Source organism: Piliocolobus tephrosceles, chromosome 13 (assembly GCF_002776525.5).
Source record: "Piliocolobus tephrosceles isolate RC106 chromosome 13, ASM277652v3, whole genome shotgun sequence".
NCBI classification, from domain to species: Eukaryota; Metazoa; Chordata; class Mammalia; order Primates; family Cercopithecidae; genus Piliocolobus; species Piliocolobus tephrosceles.
In genome coordinates, this window is record NC_045446.1 from 36,353,757 (window position 1) to 36,374,347 (window position 20,591).

At 33.7% G+C, this 20,591-nt stretch overlaps 1 protein-coding gene across 3 annotated transcripts in view; it reads left to right on the plus strand.

The window, feature by feature from the left end:
* The window catches only part of KIF18A (kinesin family member 18A), a 94,658-nt gene that overhangs the window by 63,531 nt on the left and 10,536 nt on the right, over nucleotides 1–20,591 (plus strand). For all 3 annotated transcript variants that reach the window (XM_023230331.2, XM_023230332.2, XM_023230333.2), the window contains 2 exons: nucleotides 18,324–18,768; nucleotides 19,768–19,875. In XM_023230331.2, coding sequence (XP_023086099.1) covers nucleotides 18,324–18,768; nucleotides 19,768–19,875 — 553 coding nt within the window. The remainder of the gene's footprint in view (nucleotides 1–18,323; nucleotides 18,769–19,767; nucleotides 19,876–20,591) is intronic.

Consider the following 20,591-nt stretch of genomic DNA (forward strand, 5'->3'; position numbering starts at 1 on the left):
ATAGTATATATATAGTGTTAGATATTGTAAATAATCTAGAGATTATTAAAGCATATGGTAGGATTGTATAGGTTGTGTGCAAATGCTGTATTTTTTTTTTGTAAAGGATATGAGCATCCATGAATTTTAGTATGATCATGCAACCTATCCCTCACAAATACTGAGAAACAACTATAATTTAAAGTCTGTGTCTGAGAATTCCAAAGTCTGTAACCACTGGGTCTGTTTAGACTGATTTTCTTGCATGTGGTCTTAATTCCTCATATGCACGCAAATTTTTTGTGTGCCAGTCAGGTATTTGCAAAATTGTTTGCAGCGGCCGGTCGCGGTGGCTCAAGCCTGTAATCCCAGCACTTTGGGAGGCCGAGACGGGCGAATCACGAGGTCAGGAGATCGAGACCATCCTGGCTCACACGGTGAAACCCTGTCTCTACTAAAAAATACAAAAAACTAGCCAGGCTAGGTGGCGGGCGCCTGTAGTCCCAGCTACTCGGGAGGCTGAGGCAGCAGAATGGCGTGAACCCGGGAGGCGGAGCTTGCAGTGAGCCGAGATCCGGCCACTGCACTCCAGCCCGGGCGACAGAGCGAGACTCCGTCTCAAAAAAAAAAAAAAAAAAAAAAATTGTTTGCAGAATATTTTGATACATCTGATCACAATATTAAATATCTCAGAGAATATTTACAATTCCTTCTTTCAGACTCCAGGTAGCATTAGCAATTCAAAATCACCTCAGTCCTATTTCAGGGACTGAGATAATTTGATACTAAACTGTAGTTTCCTGAGGGCCTGCCTATTTCTGATTTGCCCTCTGCAGTATAGCTGTTCAGAGTCCCAACTCAAAGCAAGGAAGATTTACAAAGATCCTAATTTCCAATTCCAGCACCCTATTCCCACAAAGTTCTTAACACTGTTGCTATGCTTTTCTGCCAGCTCTTCCAGCATAAGCAAACAACCTCAAGGGGAAATTAGCTGAAATTGCAGAAGTTACTTTCCTGAGCCTCCAACTTCCTCCTGATACTCACCTATAGTTTTTCACCATCTTATTAATAATCCAATGCCTTCAAACAGATGTTTTTTATCTTTTGTCCAGACTTCTGGTTGCCTTCAGAAGAAAGGTTGGTCGGAATTATCTCCATCTTTATTATTAGCAGAAGTTCCCTATATTATACTTTTACATTAAGAAAATAGGGAAAGTTGGATAGATTATCTTAAAACATATATATTGTAGGTACACATATATATTCTTTTTCTTTTAATAAAGCATGTGACCTGACCTAGTTGCGATCTCTGGAGAGCAAAACTTACGTTTTTTTCGGATTCTCTTATACCTTTGGGGCGTGATTCTTTTTGTATAATGTACTCAAGATGTTAGAAAGGAAATAAGATTTTAACACGAAGATCGAGAAATACTGACCACCTGCTATATGATGCTCATTATTCCTTATTTAAAAATCTGTATTTCACATACAGTATAATTGCATACACTATACTTGTCAACAATAAAACAAAAGAATTTACTTGACTCTTAATTCCTTCTCATAATATTTTTGAAGGAAAGACTTGAAGCCATGTTACATTTTATAATTACGTGTTTTCTCTTGAAAACATATTAGAAGGTGGGTTTTGTTTTTATAAAGTTTTGTTCTTGGCTTGTTACTTTACTATTTCATTCAAATTATTTTAGAGATGAACTATTTATTTATTATATATTTTCCATTTGATGAATTATGTATGTTGTATACATGATGAATAGTGTCAAGGAGGAATAATAGGAAAGGTGTTTATAAGTGAGTTCAAGTGCCTTAGGGATCTTTAAAAGTATTTGCTAGATTAACTATATTCTTTTTACTTAAATACACACACATGCAGTGCTTTTAAGAATCTGGGACAGGCATAGTGGCTTATGCCTGCAATCCCAGTATTTTGGGAAAATGAGGCAGGCTGATTGCTTGAGCCAGGAGTTCAAGACTAGCCTGAGCAACATGGCAAAACCCTGTCTCTACAAAAAATGCAAAACTTAGCCAGGCATAGTGGCCCATGCCTGTAATACTAGCTACTTGGGAGGCTGAACTGGGAGGTTCACTTGAGCTTGGGAAGTTGAGGCTGCAGTGAGCCGAGATTGCACCATTGCACTCCAGCCTAAGCAACAAAGCAAGACTCTATCTCAAAAAAAAAAAAAAAAAAAAAACTGATGAGATTAACTATAATGAATGTAGGCTATACTCTATTGTTGGGCATTTGGGTTGTTTAATAAATTTTCACTATTATTGCAAGGAATTTTTTAGTAAGCGAATATGTATATTTATCTTTGTGCTCATATCTGATTATCCCTACGATAAATTCTTTAGAAGTAAAATTTCTGGCTCAAGATAAATTATGCAAACATTATGCAAAATTTGCAATATATATTGTCAAGTAACTCCCCTACTTTAGGTGATTTTGACCCCCATCCAGCAGTATAAATGAATGAGCTTTTTTTTGTTTTAGCCTCACCAGCTTTTGGTGTTAAAATATTTTCAATTTCTGCTTGTAGTAAATCAATTACAAACATGTATATAAGCACAAAGAATACTATGAGTACCATATGTCCAACACACCTAACTTTAAAACTTACCAGCTTGTAAGTTTGTCTTATCTTATAAGCATGTCTAATCTTGAAAACCCATCTACTTTCCTCCATCCCAGCTCTTACACTAGATTATTTTAAAGTAGATCTCAGACGGCACATCATTTCTTCCATTTACATCAAGTATGTATAAAAGAAAAATGTCATCAAATATCTAATGTGTCCAAATTTCCCCCATTGTCTCATAAATTGTTTCTATGATTTGTTTGAATTAAGATCCAAACAAGGTTCATGCCTCTGCAGTCTTTTTTAATCTTGGACAATCTCCCACTTCTGTCTTTGCTAATTTTTAGGTTGGTGCAGAAGTAATTGTGGTTTTCATCATTGAAAGTAATGGCAATGCTTGTTGATACTTTGCCGATAGTCATAAATACTATCTTTTTTCCATTTTCATTACTAATATAGTTGAGTGTGTTTTTTTTAATTGAAGACTCTTTTTTCTGTGAATTGCCCAGCCATCCTTTGTACATTTTTCTGATATAGTCATCTTTTTCAACAATGGTTATTTTTTACAAGATCTTAAGTGTAGGTTATTTTTTTCATTCATTCAACAGTGTTTAACTTATAGCAGTATTTCAGGCACTTGTCTGATGATAGGGATCAAAGTATGAAACAAACTCCACCACCCTCAAGGAGCTCACTTCTAGTAGAGAAAGACAATAAATAAATTAAACAGAATGCTAGAAGGTACTACATGCTATGAGAAAGAAATAAAGGGAGTTCAGGAGTGTGGCCAGGGAGGAGAGAGATTGCTATTTTCAATAGCATGGTCAGAGAGGATCTCACTGATTAAACTTGAAGGAGTTCACAGGATTAGCTATATGAATATCTGGGAGAAGAAACTTTTTTAGGTAGAGGGACACAATCACAGTGCAAAATCTCTAACATAGGAATTTGCCTGACATATTCAAAGGCTGGTGAGGATACATAACTGGTACAAAGAAAAAGAGAATGAAAGTAGTGAGGAGATCAGAGAGATAAAGGGAAGGAAGGCAGATCACATAGGGCCTCCTAGGTTACTATAAGGACTTAATTAGTCTTTTACTCTGAATAAAACAAGGAGCCATGACATGGTCTGAGCAAAAATGTAACATATCTCAATTGTGGTCTTAAATAATCTCTCTGACTGCTGTGGTGAGAATAGAGTATACTATGGCAAGGGCTGAAACATGAGGAGGCTACTAGAATAACCCAAGCAAAAAATGGTGATGATTCAGACTAGGATAATAGCAACGGAGCTGGTGAGAAGTGGTCAGCTTCTAAAATGTTTTGAAGGTAGAGCCAGCAAGATTTCCAAAAAAATTAGATTTGGAATAGGAGAGAAAGAAATGCCTAAGATTGAATCTAAAATTTTTGAACTTAGCATCTAAAAGAATTGAGTCACCTTCAGAGAGATAAGGAAGACTTCAGATGGAGCAAGTATACAGGGTGGAGGTTGTAGAAAATTAGGAGTTCTGTTCTAGGCATGTTAAATTTGTCTAAGATACATCCAAGTGGAGACCTCATGTAGGCAGTTAAGAATCTGAAGTTCAGGAGAGAAGTCTAAGCTAAAATATAAATTTTTGAGAGTTGTTAACATTTAGGTGATATTTAAAGCCATAGGACAGGATGAAATCACTAAGGGATATTGACTTTTTCCTGTAATATACATAGTATAACTATACCCTTCAAGTTTTACCACTTATTCTTGCTTTTGTTTGAGGTTTCCTTTTTAATGCTGAAAGTTAAAACTTTTATGTAGTAAAATAGCTTTTTTCTCTCTCTCAATGCCCTCGGGATCTTTCCTCAAAAGACCTTTCCATTCATAAGTTTTTAAATTTTCCTTTCCACTTTCTCCTAATTTGTGTTGGTGTTAAATGATAGGCAAGAATCTAAATTTATTTTTTCCAAGGAGACTAGCATTCTTATATAGATATATTGGCAATGCATCCTTACAGCAACTGTGTTTTTTGTACAATAAGTAGTCATATATAATTCTGTTTACTCGATTTCTACTCTATTGTTTCGCCTGTTTGTCTGTCTTAGGGCCAGTAGCTATTATTTTAATATGTGATACTTTATGGTATTTTTTTATACAGTATGCTAGCCCTTCTTCATTATTCTTTGTCTGAAAAAATAATCTTTGCTTTGTATAGGAAATGAATATTAGAATAATTTTGTTTCAAGGAAATTAAATTTTTTCAATTCATAAATTGACTTCACATATTTCCAATATCAAATCTTCTTACTCTAGAATAGTTTGTCTCTCTATATTCATCTTTTTGTATGTTCCTCAGCAGTTTCAGAGTTTTCTTCATAAGTGTTTTATAAATTTGACTGAAGAGATTGCTAGATACAATATTTTGTATTTTTGTGACATAGACTACTTGTTATTTTCTTAAATTAATAAGCCTAAATTCTTATGCAGGAAGAAGCTAATTTTGTACATTTTATGAATTTTAATAATTTTCTAATAACTGGATTTGATTTTTGGATAGATATTTATTTGACTTGAAATCTTTACCTCCGAATAAGTGTATTGACTAAGAGTAAAATATGTACCTATTTTGGGGTCTGGAAAACAGATAGCACACTCATTGAGTGTAGTACAAGACGGGGGTGCTGACAGCATGATTTATTTATGGAACTGATAAAATTTCTGACATTAAATGAAAAGGCAAGATTTCCTCATTATCCATCTGGAAACTCACATTTGGTAATATTTTTGTCTGTAACCTTTCCTTTTTTAAAATTTTGCACCCAATGTCGGTGATTTTATCTTAAAGTACAATAAAAGATACTAGGAGAACCAGTCTCTTATATAGTACCGATATTCTGATTGAATATAGAGTTCACACATAAGCTTAAGTTTCCCCTAAAATTACTTGAATCCAAGGAAATTTCATTTGAAAGATAGGAAATCTCTATACTAATTTCTCATATAACAACTATAAAGCAGAAAATGTTAATAAACCAAATCTTCCATATTTTTTCCATTTGGCAACAAAATTTAATCATGAAACAATGGAAATCGTGCTTGTAGACCTAAATACATTTTGTTTGACTCATCGTCCCCATGTACATAAGACAGTATTTAGTTATTCATCTATAGCTGCAAATATTACTGTGAACTAAAAGGTTCTTTGTATTGTCCCTTCTTTTCCATCTTTGGTAAGTATAAATACTGGGAAAATGAAACTGAGAGAGAAACATGGTATCTGCTATTTCCGACAGAGAAATATCAAAAGGTTACAGGTTGATTTCTTATTCAAAATGCTGGATTAATTTAAAGGATTATAATAGTTCTCTATGTATTAGGATAATAGTTCCCTACGTATTAGGGAACTAATACGTAGGGAAGTATTATACATCCCTAACCATGATAGTGTCTCATAAGTGTATTATAAAATGTTTATTAGTTTGATTAATTTAGTGGTACCTTATATTAGTTTGGTTAATTTAATGGTACTTTATCTTAGAAGTTTACATATCTTATAAATAGTAAAAATTCATTTACCTGTATCATTTGCAACTATGAATTCCATGAGTCATAAGGCTGTTAAAAAGAATCCAGATTTATGATGAGTACACTAATTGTATCAATCGTTTATAGCCTAGAAGTGTTTATTGAAATGCATACATTAATATTTGATTTCACTTTAGAACTTTGCCAACTAATTTTGATTTAGCATAGTTTCCCAGAATTTCTCCTCATGTACATATTAACAGGAGTGCTTGCTTGCAAAAGAAGAATCCTTGCCATTGTTTTGTACCAAACTTCAATTAGATCTAATCGCATTCATCAATGTCTCCCTGTCATGTACCCTGCTTTGCAGCCTATGACTCATGTTTGCCAAATACTGCATTCTTCCTTTACAATAACATACAGCTTCGTAAATCTTTTAATGTTTGCAGTCTTAAACTTTTGATAAATTAGTTCCTCTGGGTAAAATCATTCAGAACACATGATATGGCACATCAAAAGATGACCCCAAAAGTCCTGCCCATTTTTAAGAGAGGGATTTTAAGCACATTAGTGATAAATTATCTAGCCTCTTTATTTTATGTAAAGGAACCATCTGTGAAATATTTCAAAAACCTGAAAAATAAATATAAAGCCCCCTCTACTTAAGAAACCACATGAATTGCCATTTAGTAGTTGTGTTTTAGAGATTTATTTAAAACAAAGAGAGAAAAAGATGTTTCTTAATTTATCTTAAAATATTTTTAGAAAAATTGCCATAAGAAATGAATAATATAGTGACATCTAAACTAGTTTTAATCTCTCTTGTCTCTCCACTGCAGTCTACACTTCACACTGCCAACAAAGTGATCTTCCTAATAAAGTGTAGACCTCTCAGAAGGGTCTTCAAAGGCTTTCCAGAGTCAAGCTATAGGCATACTTTTGTCCAGCACCTGGTATCCCAACCTTCTGTTAACATGATTTCTGTTTCTGGCATCTGCAATTTCCAGGCTTTTCCATCAATTTCAAATGCTGCTTTCTCTACCTCCATCCCACTTTTTGGCCTAAATCTTTCTCCACAATGAGAATCCAATTCAGACACTTCCTTCTTTATTAAACCTTCCTTTTAATGGATCATCTTTCCTTTGCCTGCATATATTTCTTTCTTTGTATTCCCATGGCTTTTAAGTTTTTTACTCCTTTCACTAGTGTTTTAACCTTATTACTGTCTTAGCAATAAATATTTGTTTATTTTAATTTGGAAAAAAGTCAAACCAAATGAAACAAGATATACTTTATTAACTTATATTAGTATTTAGTTTTAATAGCCTACTAGACTTTTTTTCTAAGCATACATTTGTGGTTTCCTTTTTTAAAACAAAAACAATGGAATCTATTATACATATAGTTGATAACCAGCCTCTTGTTCACTGAACCACTTGCTGTAGACACATTTTCCTATCAACAAATATGAATTTAAGTCATTTTTAGTAACTGCATATTATATTTACCTAATCTCCTGCTAATTAACATTTAGTTTGTTTCCACTTTATTGTTATAAGCAACACCCCACTAAATGTCTGTGCATATGTATTTATTTTGCAACTTGCCTAATTATTTCCTTAGGCTAAGCCCCTAGAAGAATAGCTTAATCAAACAGTATGTATATTTTAAAGGCATTTGATATGCATTGTCAGATTCCCCACCCCCAGAACTATTAAAACTGTAGTCTACCATTGTAAGTGGGTAATGAAGGTGAAGGTGAACAGTTTTTCATGTGCTTTTTGTCTAATTGTAATTTGTTCTGAATTAACTACCTCTTCCTTTGCCTTACTTTGCTCTTATCTGTTTTATTTTGTAAGAATTATTTCTCTCAGAGACAGACCAGCCAAGCAATATATACATATGTACGTAGACATACATACACACACATATACAAGCTCTAAATCCTTTGCCAAATGTGTTACATGTATCTTTTTCTCTCTTTTTCATAGTTGGTTTTGATTTTGATGTAACCCAATTTTAAGTTATGAAGATATTCAGGTTTTATTTGCTTACTTTCTCTTTTCAGTAATAATAGGAGATAGCATTTCATTTTGGGAGCAATGAAGTAGTATGATGCCTCCTATTCATGTTTTTGAGTCTGCGAAGAAAGTTTTATTTTTTTAAATCTCCATTATGTTAATTATATGTGTTATTACTGTGTATTATTTGCATTACTTTTTACCTGACTTCTACCTGGAAAATAAGAAACATGACTCCAACTCTGGCAACAACAAATATAATTGCTATCATGACTCTGAACATGTCATTTTCTTGCTGTGAGCAATGAATTATAAAATAATGAAGTTTAAACACTAAAACCATCTAGTACTAAATTCTAATTGTGTGTATAAGATGATCCCCATTGTAACTTTCCTGGTGGCCAGTGGTTAGAACCACTCTTTTAAAGTAGAGATTCAGTGAAAAATAGATATAGATTGCTAAACTATATAATTCCCATGACATAGAAATGTCATAGTTAAAGGAAGTAAAGGCCTTATCTTACTTGAGCCTTTCAGTTTTTGCTACTAGGAAGCATTTGTGTGTAAGTTTATTCCTTTTTTCTTATAGTAGTGATGGACTAAAACCAAACATTTGGTTTAAAATTATTTGGATTTGACTTGTCATTGACAACTGTTTTAAGGACATTTCTAACATTTCTTAAAACTATCGTTAGGAAGATATAAAATTACTGGGGATTTTTCTTTTTTCTATTGGAATATATGCTAGATGATTATATTTAACAAACTTAAAGTATTTACAATATTTCTTTTTTTTTTTTTTTTTTTTGAGACAAAGTTTTGCTCTTGTTGCCCAGGCTGGACTGCAATGGCATGACCTCAGCTCACTGCAACCTCCGCATCCCGGGTTCAAGTGATTCTCCTCCCTCAGCCTCCCAAGTAGCTGGGATTACAGGTGCCCACCACCATGCCCGGCTAATTTTTTTGTATTTTTAGTAGAGAAGGGGTTTCACCACGTTGACTAGGCTGGTCTTGAACTCCTGACCTCAGGTGATCCACCCCACCTCAGCCTCCCAAAGTGCTGGGATTATAGGCATGAGCCACCGTACCCGGACAGTATTTACAATATTTCTAAACAGTATGCTATACTGCTGTTTCTTGATTCATTAGTGTTTAGATGTTTTAACTTCTAATCATGAGAGCTGAAGAATTAGCTCACTTGCAACACCACCACCTTATTTCTTCTCTGGTTTTGCTAATGTATTTTAATAGGATCAGGTAAGAAGTGACATGTTTATGTTATATAATATATATATAAAGTATATAATTTCACATTATATTTATACTATGTTAATATGTGTAACATTTAATTTTAGGGCCTATTTAAGGAAATATTTTATAATTAAATAAAATATTATTAAAAACATCTATTAGAAGTAAGAATATACTGACATTTCTTAAAACTAATTTTAGGGAAACAGATATGAAGCAATCTCTTCCCCCCCCCCCCCTTTTTTTTCTGCTTTCTACTGGAAACATTTCACAGTCCTCAGCCAAATCTGTGAGATAGACTTCCTGGAGAATTGAAATATTTGAAAGATGCAAATACCGAAGTAAACTAGATTGTGCTTATAGGTAGACTTAAGTAGCTTAAAGAGCAATACCACCAATAAATACATTTGTAGATGTTTCTCTTGAGGTATAGGCAGTCAATTTATCAAACCTTTTTCAAGTCTTTCTTATGTACTTCATCAGCTTCTCCTATGTTTTACTGTCAAAATCAAAATGCCCAATTTATTGCTTTTATTACACTACCATTCATCAATTATATATCTTAAAATCCTACACATTTGAGAGATAGTGAATGGCAGATGAATATCCAAACTTTGTTTACTTTTTTAACCACTTAACCACTCACCAAATATTTATTTATAATTTTTATAACCACTTAGCAAATGTAATTTAGTCATGCCAATTAATTATGTTTTCATTATGATTTCACTGTTTTTGTTTTTATTTTTAGCTGTGGTTTTATTAATAGCAAATTTAATACTCTATAATACTGTACAAGTACACAATGTTAATATACTTATGTTGTAATCCATGTTACATTGTTTTAGAATCTGGATTATTAATGATGAAAATATTTCTATTTCTTCTCCATCTAATCCATGATTTCAGTGCATGCATTTACAGTTAATTTTAAAAGTGGTTTTAATACTTAAAAGTCTTTTGAGAGGCTTCTAAAACTTGGCAGTCTCAACAAAATGTTTTTGTCTAACTTCCTTTTTAAGTCTGTCTTTGGACTTACAGTAAACAAACTTTTTGAAGCGGGAATCTCTAGCCATAATACAGGAACAGATGAATAGAACACTCACCACTTTATCCTGAAACGGACATTTTCAGTTTTTTATAGGATGCCTTAAAGCATCATATAAATATTTTAAAATGTTTCCTAAACTATTAATGAGTATTACAAAAACTAGAGTTGGACTTATTAAACAAAGGTTTGCTTTATAGCTATCTCCAGAAAACTAGTCAATCTGGGGGAACCTACCAATGTCAGTCTTTTTTATTTTTATGTTTCATTTACAAAGAACTTTTTGATTTTTCCATTTAGGGGGTATATGGGCCTGGCTACCAGTATTATAGAGAAGCGGGAGAAAAATCAGCATACATTTATTATTAAGAAATTATTTAATGCACCTAGTGTCAGCTGTGCATGTTGGCCCCAGTCTGCAACCTGTCCAGAGAGTAAAACTTCATGTCTTTTAATGGGGTAACAAAGGAGCAGTTACCTGGCATTGTAGGTGATGGTAATGGGGTAAGGGAGATCTGGGAATCCAACTTCCTTATACAGACTTCCAAGAATTCTCCTGTTTTAACTCCACCCTGTGCTTTCAGAGACAACCTCATGCCTTCAATTCCTGAGATCTTCAGAGGTTTGAAAGAGCTGATTTTTTATTGGCTTCCTACCCACTATCCCAAACATTATTCCCCCTTTTTTTTTTGTCATTTATTATTTTACAGAGCAGGATTATATTTATTATATAAAATAATCAAATGTATAAAAAGGAAAATAAAATAATTCATTATTTTCCCAGTGAGCTATAAACCTGTGTTAACATTTTGATGAATTGGGTTATATTTCCTTCTCTGTTTTCTATTACTTTGCCCCCCTTTTTTGCTCAGGAGGTTTGTGTGCTTTGGTTGTTTTTGTTTTGTTTTGTCAAAATTGGGATCATACTGTATACTACCTCATTAATGAACATTTTTTCATATCATCAAATAATCTATAAAATATAGTTTTAAATATCAGTGTAATTGTGGATGTTCATGTTCATTTAGTTATTTAGTCATTGTTTAAGTGATTTAATTAACTTCTGTGGTAGGGGCTCAGCATTGTGTGGTGGTCAAGAACTTGGCATCTGGATTAGCAAAAAGTCTGAGTTTGTATGCCAGTTCTGTCGTTTCTTTACAGTTTCTTTTTATAGGTCCAGTGAGTTTTCTGTTTGCTTATTATAATTATGCTTTTTCCTGTAAAATTAAGGGGAAAAAATATATTCCTGTCCACTAATCCAACAGCCCAGGGAATGTAGAGAAGGAACCAGAGCCACAGGTAGTCTCAGCTGGAAATCTGCCCCTTTGGGCAGATTTCATCCATGTGTGTATCTCATCCATGTGTGGTATAGCCACCAGTGATGGGAACAAGCCTGATAACGTCGGGTACTTTCTAGTGTTTTTTTTCTGCACTGAAACAGCTGAGCCAGGACTGAATTTTAGAGCCTCTTAGCACTACTTTTAGTGTTCAGATGTTACCATTTTACTGTATTGCATAGCTGTATCTCGCTCATTCTCCCCAACTCCCACCTACCCCATCATCCCTGGTTCTAATTTAAGGGCCTTTACTGACATCTGCCAGTGTCTTTTACTTAACTCCTTGGGATAGCACTGAAGGGTAAAGGATAGGGACTACTTTAAGTTATTCTCCTCCATGCCTTCCTTTAAGAGTCTGAGCTATACAATATTCTTCAGAAAGTCCACTGATGTTCTGGCACTCATTACCAACATTAGGTCAAGTTTACCCTTTTTTAAATGTAGTGATCATTTTAAAGGGAATCTGAATGGGAGCTAGATGCCTCTATTCAGGTTATCACTTGGTTTAAAAATTGTCTTTTGCAGTTAACCTTCAAATGCCTTCTTGTACTATGGATATTTCTCAAGTGTGCCAACCAAGTACTGTTTCTAGTGAGAAATTCTTCAAGCAGCCAGTGTCTTTTTAAATTCCTTTCCTATCAAAAAGAAAAGATTCTAATACGTATATTCTTTTATCAAAACTCATTCAATTATAAGTTTGCATTTTGCATTTGCAAGGTTCATTAAACATGGATCAAAATGCTTTGGCTCCTTTTGAAAGAATTGAATGCTATATTAACAAAATATTAGAAGAGGAGCAGTTAGGCCTTGTATCTGAAAACATAGTATGTCTATGCCTGGAACGGTCTATAAACCTGTTTTAATTGTTTAGGAGTATCTAGAGATGAATATGCAGAGGAAGTAGGGTATGTAACCTAAAAAGAGATGCTGTTTTTAACATCATTCTACCAACTTAAATCTTACCCATTAATTGCCCTTGGTACAACTTCCTAGGAGCTGAACTTCATTTTCAATACCGTCTCTATCTGCTACTCTTGTTCTAGGACCATTTCCTACTTATCTTTACTCCTTTTCTTTCCTTTCCCCTACCTCAGCATAATAACACTCATCATCTCTGAATAAGAAATTACAACCTCAAACCCCAAAGAGTTTCTGATGCCTCAAGTCTCTATGAGCGTCCAAACTAGAAAGGGAAAAATGCAGATTCCAAGACTCCTACAGTTACATGGATCAGAACTGAAGAGAGGACAGAACCCCAAGCTTGATAAGTGGGAGTAGGGGGAAGGGGATGTCAAAAAAAAAGAATGCCAAATTTGAGGGAATGACATGCATAAATGGTTCATGGTTTTATGGAGCACTGTCAATTCTCTTAATTTACTTATGTAGAATTAATATATACTACTTTCTGTGAACTCTTTATTATAAGGCAGCTAATTACATATATAGATATTATAATACCCTTCTCACATCTCTCCATCACTGCTTCTACCACTTTTACCCAAGCTGTCATTTCTTGCTTAAGCTATAGCAATAGCCTTGTTACTGATTTTTCTGTTTTCTCTCTTGACCATTCTTGACACAGCAAGCAGATCAGTCTTCTTCCTAAACATCAATCAGATCACATTATATCCATTCCTGAAACCCTCCACAGATCTCCCTTTGTACTTGGAATAAATCAAAACCCTTGGCCTGTCCATAAATCCTAACGTAAGTTACCCCTTTTGATCTCTCTAGCCTCTTCTCATTCCGCCTGTCCCTCTAACTCACACCACTTCAATCAAACTAGCCTCTTTTCCTCAAGCTCAACAAATTCATTGTTGCTATTGGATCTCTGTACATGCTATTTTTTCTGCCTTTTTCCCTAGATCTTCATAGAACTGGCTCCTTAGCCATTGGTCTCAGATCACATATCCCATCCTTAGAATTGTCATTCTAGCCATCATAGTTAAAACATCCTTTCTATCTCCCATTACTGTCTATTCCATTTCTCTGTTTTATTATCTTTATAGTTAATTTATTATCATCCTAATTTATTTTATTTGTTTATTGTCATCTGCCTTCTCCCCTCAAAAATGTAAATTTTTAACTATCTTGTTTACCACTGTACCTAGCATGGTATGGTAGGTACTTAATAAATAATTGGGTAGATGAACAGTGAATTCTTTTTATGCAGGTGTACTCCTCTTATATTGTTGCTTTTGTACCATAGCTGACTACAACTTTTTTTTCATAAATAAAACATATGTTGATCCTGGATTTAAAATAGTAGTTATTTTTTTCTTTTAAATTTTTTGACATTATGCTTCTTGTTATTATTTGGACATAAATTTCAAAAAGTACCGTTCACTTATAAATCCCATGGGTCATAATCATTCAAGGTAATAGAAATGGAGCACACTTACAATATGTTGAGGAGTTAAAGTCCCAAGAGATGTTACGGAAATAGCAAAATTACTCAGAAACTATAACATACATTGCTACCCACTACCTCTTATATGTAAGTATATGATACACTGAACTAGTTCCTTAGATAGACCCTAGAGAGATGTCTTTCCAAGTGACTGCCAGTCTTCCCTATTCCAATTTACAAGAGCGTGCCTTATAACAATGCATTTTTAATTTCCTTTTCCCTTCTGTGTAGCACCCACATTGCTAGGGTATTTTATTGACTGTCATCATCTATATGGTCTCTTGTTCTGCAAGGCACAGCCTGCAACTTTGTGATTCATTTTCTCATTTTATGGGGCCTTTCTAAAGGAATTATAATCTGCCTCCAAGTTCCTTCTTATCACTTCTACTCTCTAAGCACAAGAATTACGGAATATTGTTAGATAGTGTTTTCCCAGGCTGAATCAGCGGAAACTACAACTGTCCCATGCTTGCTCTTCTGGAAATTTACTGTACACCCTTTTCCTCTAATGGAAAAGTACAGCAGATCTCTTTTATAGACATAGACCTAACATATCCAACAGCTCTTATAGCCTATTAAACTTTCTGATCCCGCAACTCAACCCTCTCCAGTTACCATACCCACATAAAGTTCTTCATTACCTAACTTAGCTAAAGGATAATAATTATTTATTTATTATGTAATTGTATTTATATATTCTAAAACTTGTATTCAAAGTAAAATTTAGTTGTTTATTCTTTTAGTTTTCATTAAGTGGAGTCATTATCCTTTTATGTTTATAGTTACAGAAAGTTGACTTAAATTTTTATTTAAATCTTTAAATTTTGTTTTTGCTCTGGTTAGCTCCTGAAGCTTTCTAAGCAACTAATCAGCCTAAGTAGTTCTGAAATGACCATCTGCCTTCTGCTTTTTTATTTTATCTGAACTTAAGGAGAATGAAAAGAACTCTTTTGATTTATATCATACACATGCTATGTGTCTGTAGCATCTCTTCTTCTAGGCCCAGTAAAACACTTGTATGTAAATCCACATTAACTACCACATCTCCGTGCTATTCCTTCAGCTTATATTCTGCCAGGAGAGCAGGATTATAGCTAAAGATATATCATTGTAACACCACTATTCCTTTACTAACAAATTGTTAGTCAGTCTGATCATACTAAATTTGATGTCGGGTGTACGCTTAGATTATCCCAGAGGACATGTGGATATTTCTTCAGTGTTCTACCAAAAGACTGTGATTTTTATCACTCTTTACTAGCAGTAGGGAAAATGTGGTCCACCATCATGACAATTTGCATAGTTGCCACTCCCAGAGATTATACCTTGTAAGTATGTATTTAAAAAAATAATGACTCTGTATAATTCTTGTCCCTTGAGATTTCATGTTCCATTGTGTATTAAAGTTTAAAATGTTATTATAAGGTCTGCATTTGCAAATAACATACATACCTGTTTCAATAATACCTGTGGTTTATATTAATCATCAGCCTTGATAAACCGGCTATCTTATAAACTGAAAGTGAAGCATTGTTTGAAATATATGTTTTAGAGATAACAGTAAGTTAGTTTTTGATGATTGGAAAGTAAATTACAACTTTCCCTGTAAAAGATGTAATATTAACAGTTGAAACATATTTGCATTTCTAGAGCCCTTCTTTGAACCCTTATCGTATAATCCTATCCGTATATAAAAAGGTAATATCCTCTTTTTTCTAGGGGATATTAATGCCCACACTGCTTAAGTGAGTTGCCCAAGGTCACTCGGTGAGCTGTTGGTGGAGCCAGAAATAGAATCCAAGTCTCCTGACTCCCAATTCAGTCCTCTACCCTCCATGTAGTTTTCTATCCTCTATACCCCTGCTGCCTCTCATGGGAAAAGAAGTTAATCTTCCAGCTATTAATAGCCACCAAATTGGTGGTAGCAGCACAGTGGAAAAAAGTAACTGTCTTTACACTGCAGCATTAGTATAAAAATATCTGGTAATGGAAAATTTGACAAATGTCATGTTAAAGGGAGTGGAAAATTATTTTAAGATCTGGATCTCATTTATCTAGTTCTCAGAAAAGTAAAATTCCTTAGAACAGGGATCATATTTTTCTTCTGTTTTTAAATTTTGTTTCCTAGAGGGTAATTGTGAACCTAGCCATAGCAGAACATGTTGTCAACTAATATAATAAGAATAGTGCATGTACTGTTGCTGATTGCTTTAAGTGTATTTTCTAACTTGGTTGAAAGTTTGAATAGCTTTATTGAAATGCGTAACACTTACCTTATTCTGCTTTCATTGTTCTTTAAGTTAGTATTATATAGTATAGTAAATATCAACTGGGAATTTTACTTCATGATTAGACAACATGAATGGAAATACACATTATAGTTTCTTCCATTGACAGTACACTCCAAGCAAAGGTATTCCATGTCAGACACCATGAAGTTCACCAGAATAGAGTAGGTAAAGTAGAAAAAAATTAATTGAAAAATATAAGATAATCAAACTGAAGTTGATCAAGTGTATTGTTACATATGTCATTATTTGGGGCATTAATAAAAGGTGTTTGCCAAATGTTTGTGTTTTTAAATGTTAAGCATTAAATACTAAATCTAGTATTGTGGGGTAATAAGTTCTAATGAAACAATTTGTTTCTTAATTTTGGACCTAGGACCAAGAATTCTCCAACTAAAAATATCAGCATATTTTGTTTCTATTTAAAGATTACTAAAAAGTCTTTAATCAGAAGGATGACATGAGCAGAATTATGTTTTAACTATAAGCAGAAAAAAGACAGAATTGGTAGAGATTGGGAAATCAAGGGAAAAGGAAAAGGTTAAAAAAAAAAGTAGTAATTTGGAACCCAGGTGGCAGAGAAGGTAAATGGTAAAAGGATAATTAGAAATATGAGAAACAGTGTAGAACAAGACACCTAGAGGGTCAAGTACAGCTCCTTAGGGAAATGTGTACATTTACTGGATGGAAGAAGAAGAATAACACAGATGTTAGAATAGTACAGATATAATTTTGAAAAGCTACAGGAGTTTTCAGATAAGGCTGAGAAAGATCATCAGAGTTGGTGACCTTTTGACATTTGGGAGACTGACTTCACCAGAGTGATGAGAGTGAAAGTACTCTGAACTCTTTGAATTATTTCATTTATTTTTAGTATTAAATCTTGTTTTTGCAAACCTCTGAGTTATGTATGATATAGGAGACAAATAGTTAACTAGAATGCTTAATTGACTACAGTTTGTATCTCAATATCCTGGGGACAGGCAAGTTGATTCCAGGAACCCTCCCAGATACCAAAATCCATGGATACCCAAGTCCCTTACATAAAATGTCATAGTATATAACCTACACTTATCCTTCTGTGTACTTTAAATCATCTCTAGATTACTTATAATGCCTAGTGCAATACAAATGCCATTAAATGGTTGTTATACTGTATATTTTCTTATTTTTTATTGTTTTTGTTTATTTGTTTGTTTGTTTTGTGAATATTTTCAGTCTCTGGTTAGTTGAATCCACAGATGCAGAATCTGCAGCTACCAAGGGTCAACTGTGTATACCTGACACTGTAACAGAAACAATGCTTTCATTCACCCAGAATTTTACTGGTTATTGCCATTCTTGTTCATTTAAACTAGACTTCCACTCAATTAGTAATAAACTGGTCACTGACACCCAAACCCTAGCATCACCAAGTATACTCATATAACAAACCTACACATGTACCCACAAATCTAAAAAACAAAAGTAATAAACTGGTAATATTTTACAATGGAACAATTGTTAACCTCTGTGCCTATAAAAGTTCAATACTGTTTTCATCTTAAACCCAAATCAAACATGAAAGCTAGAAATTGTGAATTTTCTTGGAATTGATTGGTAATTTGTTTCCTAATTACCCAATATCTCAAGAAAGCTATACCTAAAAATTAATATTGATATTAGCAATGTATTCATTTGCTGTTATAGAATTTCTTTATAATGAGTTTATCTTTATTTAAAGTTTTTAGCAGTAAACTGTTATATTTTCCTTTCCAACTTATATTTTTCAGATTTTTATCAATTGGCATAAAAATACCTTATTATTCGGGTTTGTTCATTTTAAAAGTAATGGGGTTATTAAAAAAATAAAAAAACTAGGAAACATTATTGACTGTCTTTAATTTCTTTGAATAGGCTCATCTTCAAGTGGATCTAATCTGGTTAAGACTCCCACACAAAAAAGAACTCGGAGAAAACTAATGCCATCTCCCTTGAAAGGACAGCATACTCTAAAGTCTCCACCATCTCAAAGTGTACAGCTCAATGATTCTCTTGGCAAAGAACTTCAGCCTATTGTGTATACACCAGAAGACTGTAGAAAAACTTTTCAAAATCCGTCTACAGTAACCTTAATAAAACCATCATCGTTTACTACAAGTTTTCAGGCTATCAGCTCAAATATAAACGGTGATAATTCTCAGAAAATGTGTGAAGTAGCTATCCCTCATAACAGAAGAAAAGAATGTGGACAGGAGGACTTGGACTCTACATTTACTATATGTGAAGACATCAAGAGCTTAAAGTGTAAATTACCCGAACAAGAATCACTACCAAATGATAACAAAGACATTTTACAACGGTACAAAAAAATAATATTTGCCAATTTTTTTTTTTTAAATAGACTTTCAACTATTAGTTGAGGTTTATTTCATAAACCAAGTGTGCCATTTTGATTATAAAACAGTCTGTTTTACTTTCATTAAATTTTAATTGTCTTTCTCTCTGAATATAAATTCACTAACAAAATATTTTAAAGTCTTAAATTTGATATCTTAAGTCAGTTGACCCTCATTAGTCTAGGAAAGACTTTAAGATATGTTTAGTTCTTCTTACTCTGAAGTTGAAGTTGTATTATACAAGCTATTGTTGGAGAATTATTATGTTTATTATTCATTAATATTTTCACCGAACGAGATTCCATACTTTCTTTTTTTTTTTGAGACGGAGTCTTGTTCTGTTGCCTAGGCTGGAGTGCAGTGGCCGGATCTCAGCTCACTGCAACCTCCGCCTCCCGGGTTCACGCCATTCTCCTGCCTCAGCCTCCCAAGTAGCTGGGACCACAGGCGCCCACCACCTCGCCCAGCTAATTTTTTTTGTATTTTTAGTAGAGACGGGGTTTCACCGTGTTAGCCAGAATGGTCTCGATCTCCTGACCTCGTGATCCGCCCGTCTCGGCCTCCCAAAGGGAAATTCCATACTTTCTATTGATGTTTAGCAAACCTCAACTTACTCTGAAATGGTCATACCCCTAAAGTATGGTTGAATGTGTGTCATCCAAGCAAACATATCCTTCTCACTTTATCTGCATAATCATACCCAATCTAAATATGGAAAGAAAAATACCTTCACTCTTCTATGCCATTGGGAATGCAGAAATCTCTCGATAGCAACTTTACCTATGTTATAAAGAGAAAAGAATACCCCAGGGCTAGCAAGGGAATCTTTATAGTACAGCAGAATGTTTTTCTTTCTATATTAATACCAAATGGTTTTCTAATTATGGACACATTTACTTCCTTTTCTCTTCATAGTTTAAATCAAAATTATTATTTTTTATTTGTCACTATTTAATATACAGGCTTGACCCTTCTTCATTCTCAACTAAGCATTCTATGCCTATACCAAGCATGGTGCCATCCTACATGGCAATGACTACTGCTGCCAAAAGGAAACGGAAATTAACAAGGTATGATTAAACATAAACTGGTTTGGTTCTATAGTTATATAAGTTAATTTTTATATGTTATTTTCTATTGCTTTTTTATTTTTTGTAATTAGACTCTCAATTCATGTTTAAGCATACTTAGGATAAATTGCTCTGAATGGGGTACTGGATTTATATTATCAAAGCGAGATCTTGAAAAACTCAAGTATTTCACTTGATATATATATATAAAATATTTCCTATTTCAGAGTTTTAAAAATAAATTGAAAAGTTTTCTAGCTGTCAAAAATACTTAATTTTAACTTTTCTGGGGTGAAAATTTTTACTTATTTGGTTATTTTTACTTATTTCATTATCCTTTTTAAACATTACCAAATTTCTTCCATCATAGAATGTATAGCTTGTATCAGACCACCCCACCCATCAAGAACAGTTGTAAAAAGTGCATAAAATAGAACCAACAGCTGCTTGAAGGCAATGGAGAACAACCACTATAGCCAGGATTGAGAGCCTAAGATCCCAGAGAAAAGGGAAATATGCTATAGACAGCCAGACTTTCTCTGCCTCTGTTTTTTATTTAGCATTTGCCACTTTATGGCATAAGACATAGAGGCCAAACAGAAAATGGAAACTTAGAGCTATTAGCTGTCTTACTGAGCTAGGGAATCAAAATTATTCTGTACAGTTTTTGTCCTCAAGGTATTCGCCAAGTACTCAACTTTGTGGAATGAGAGGCT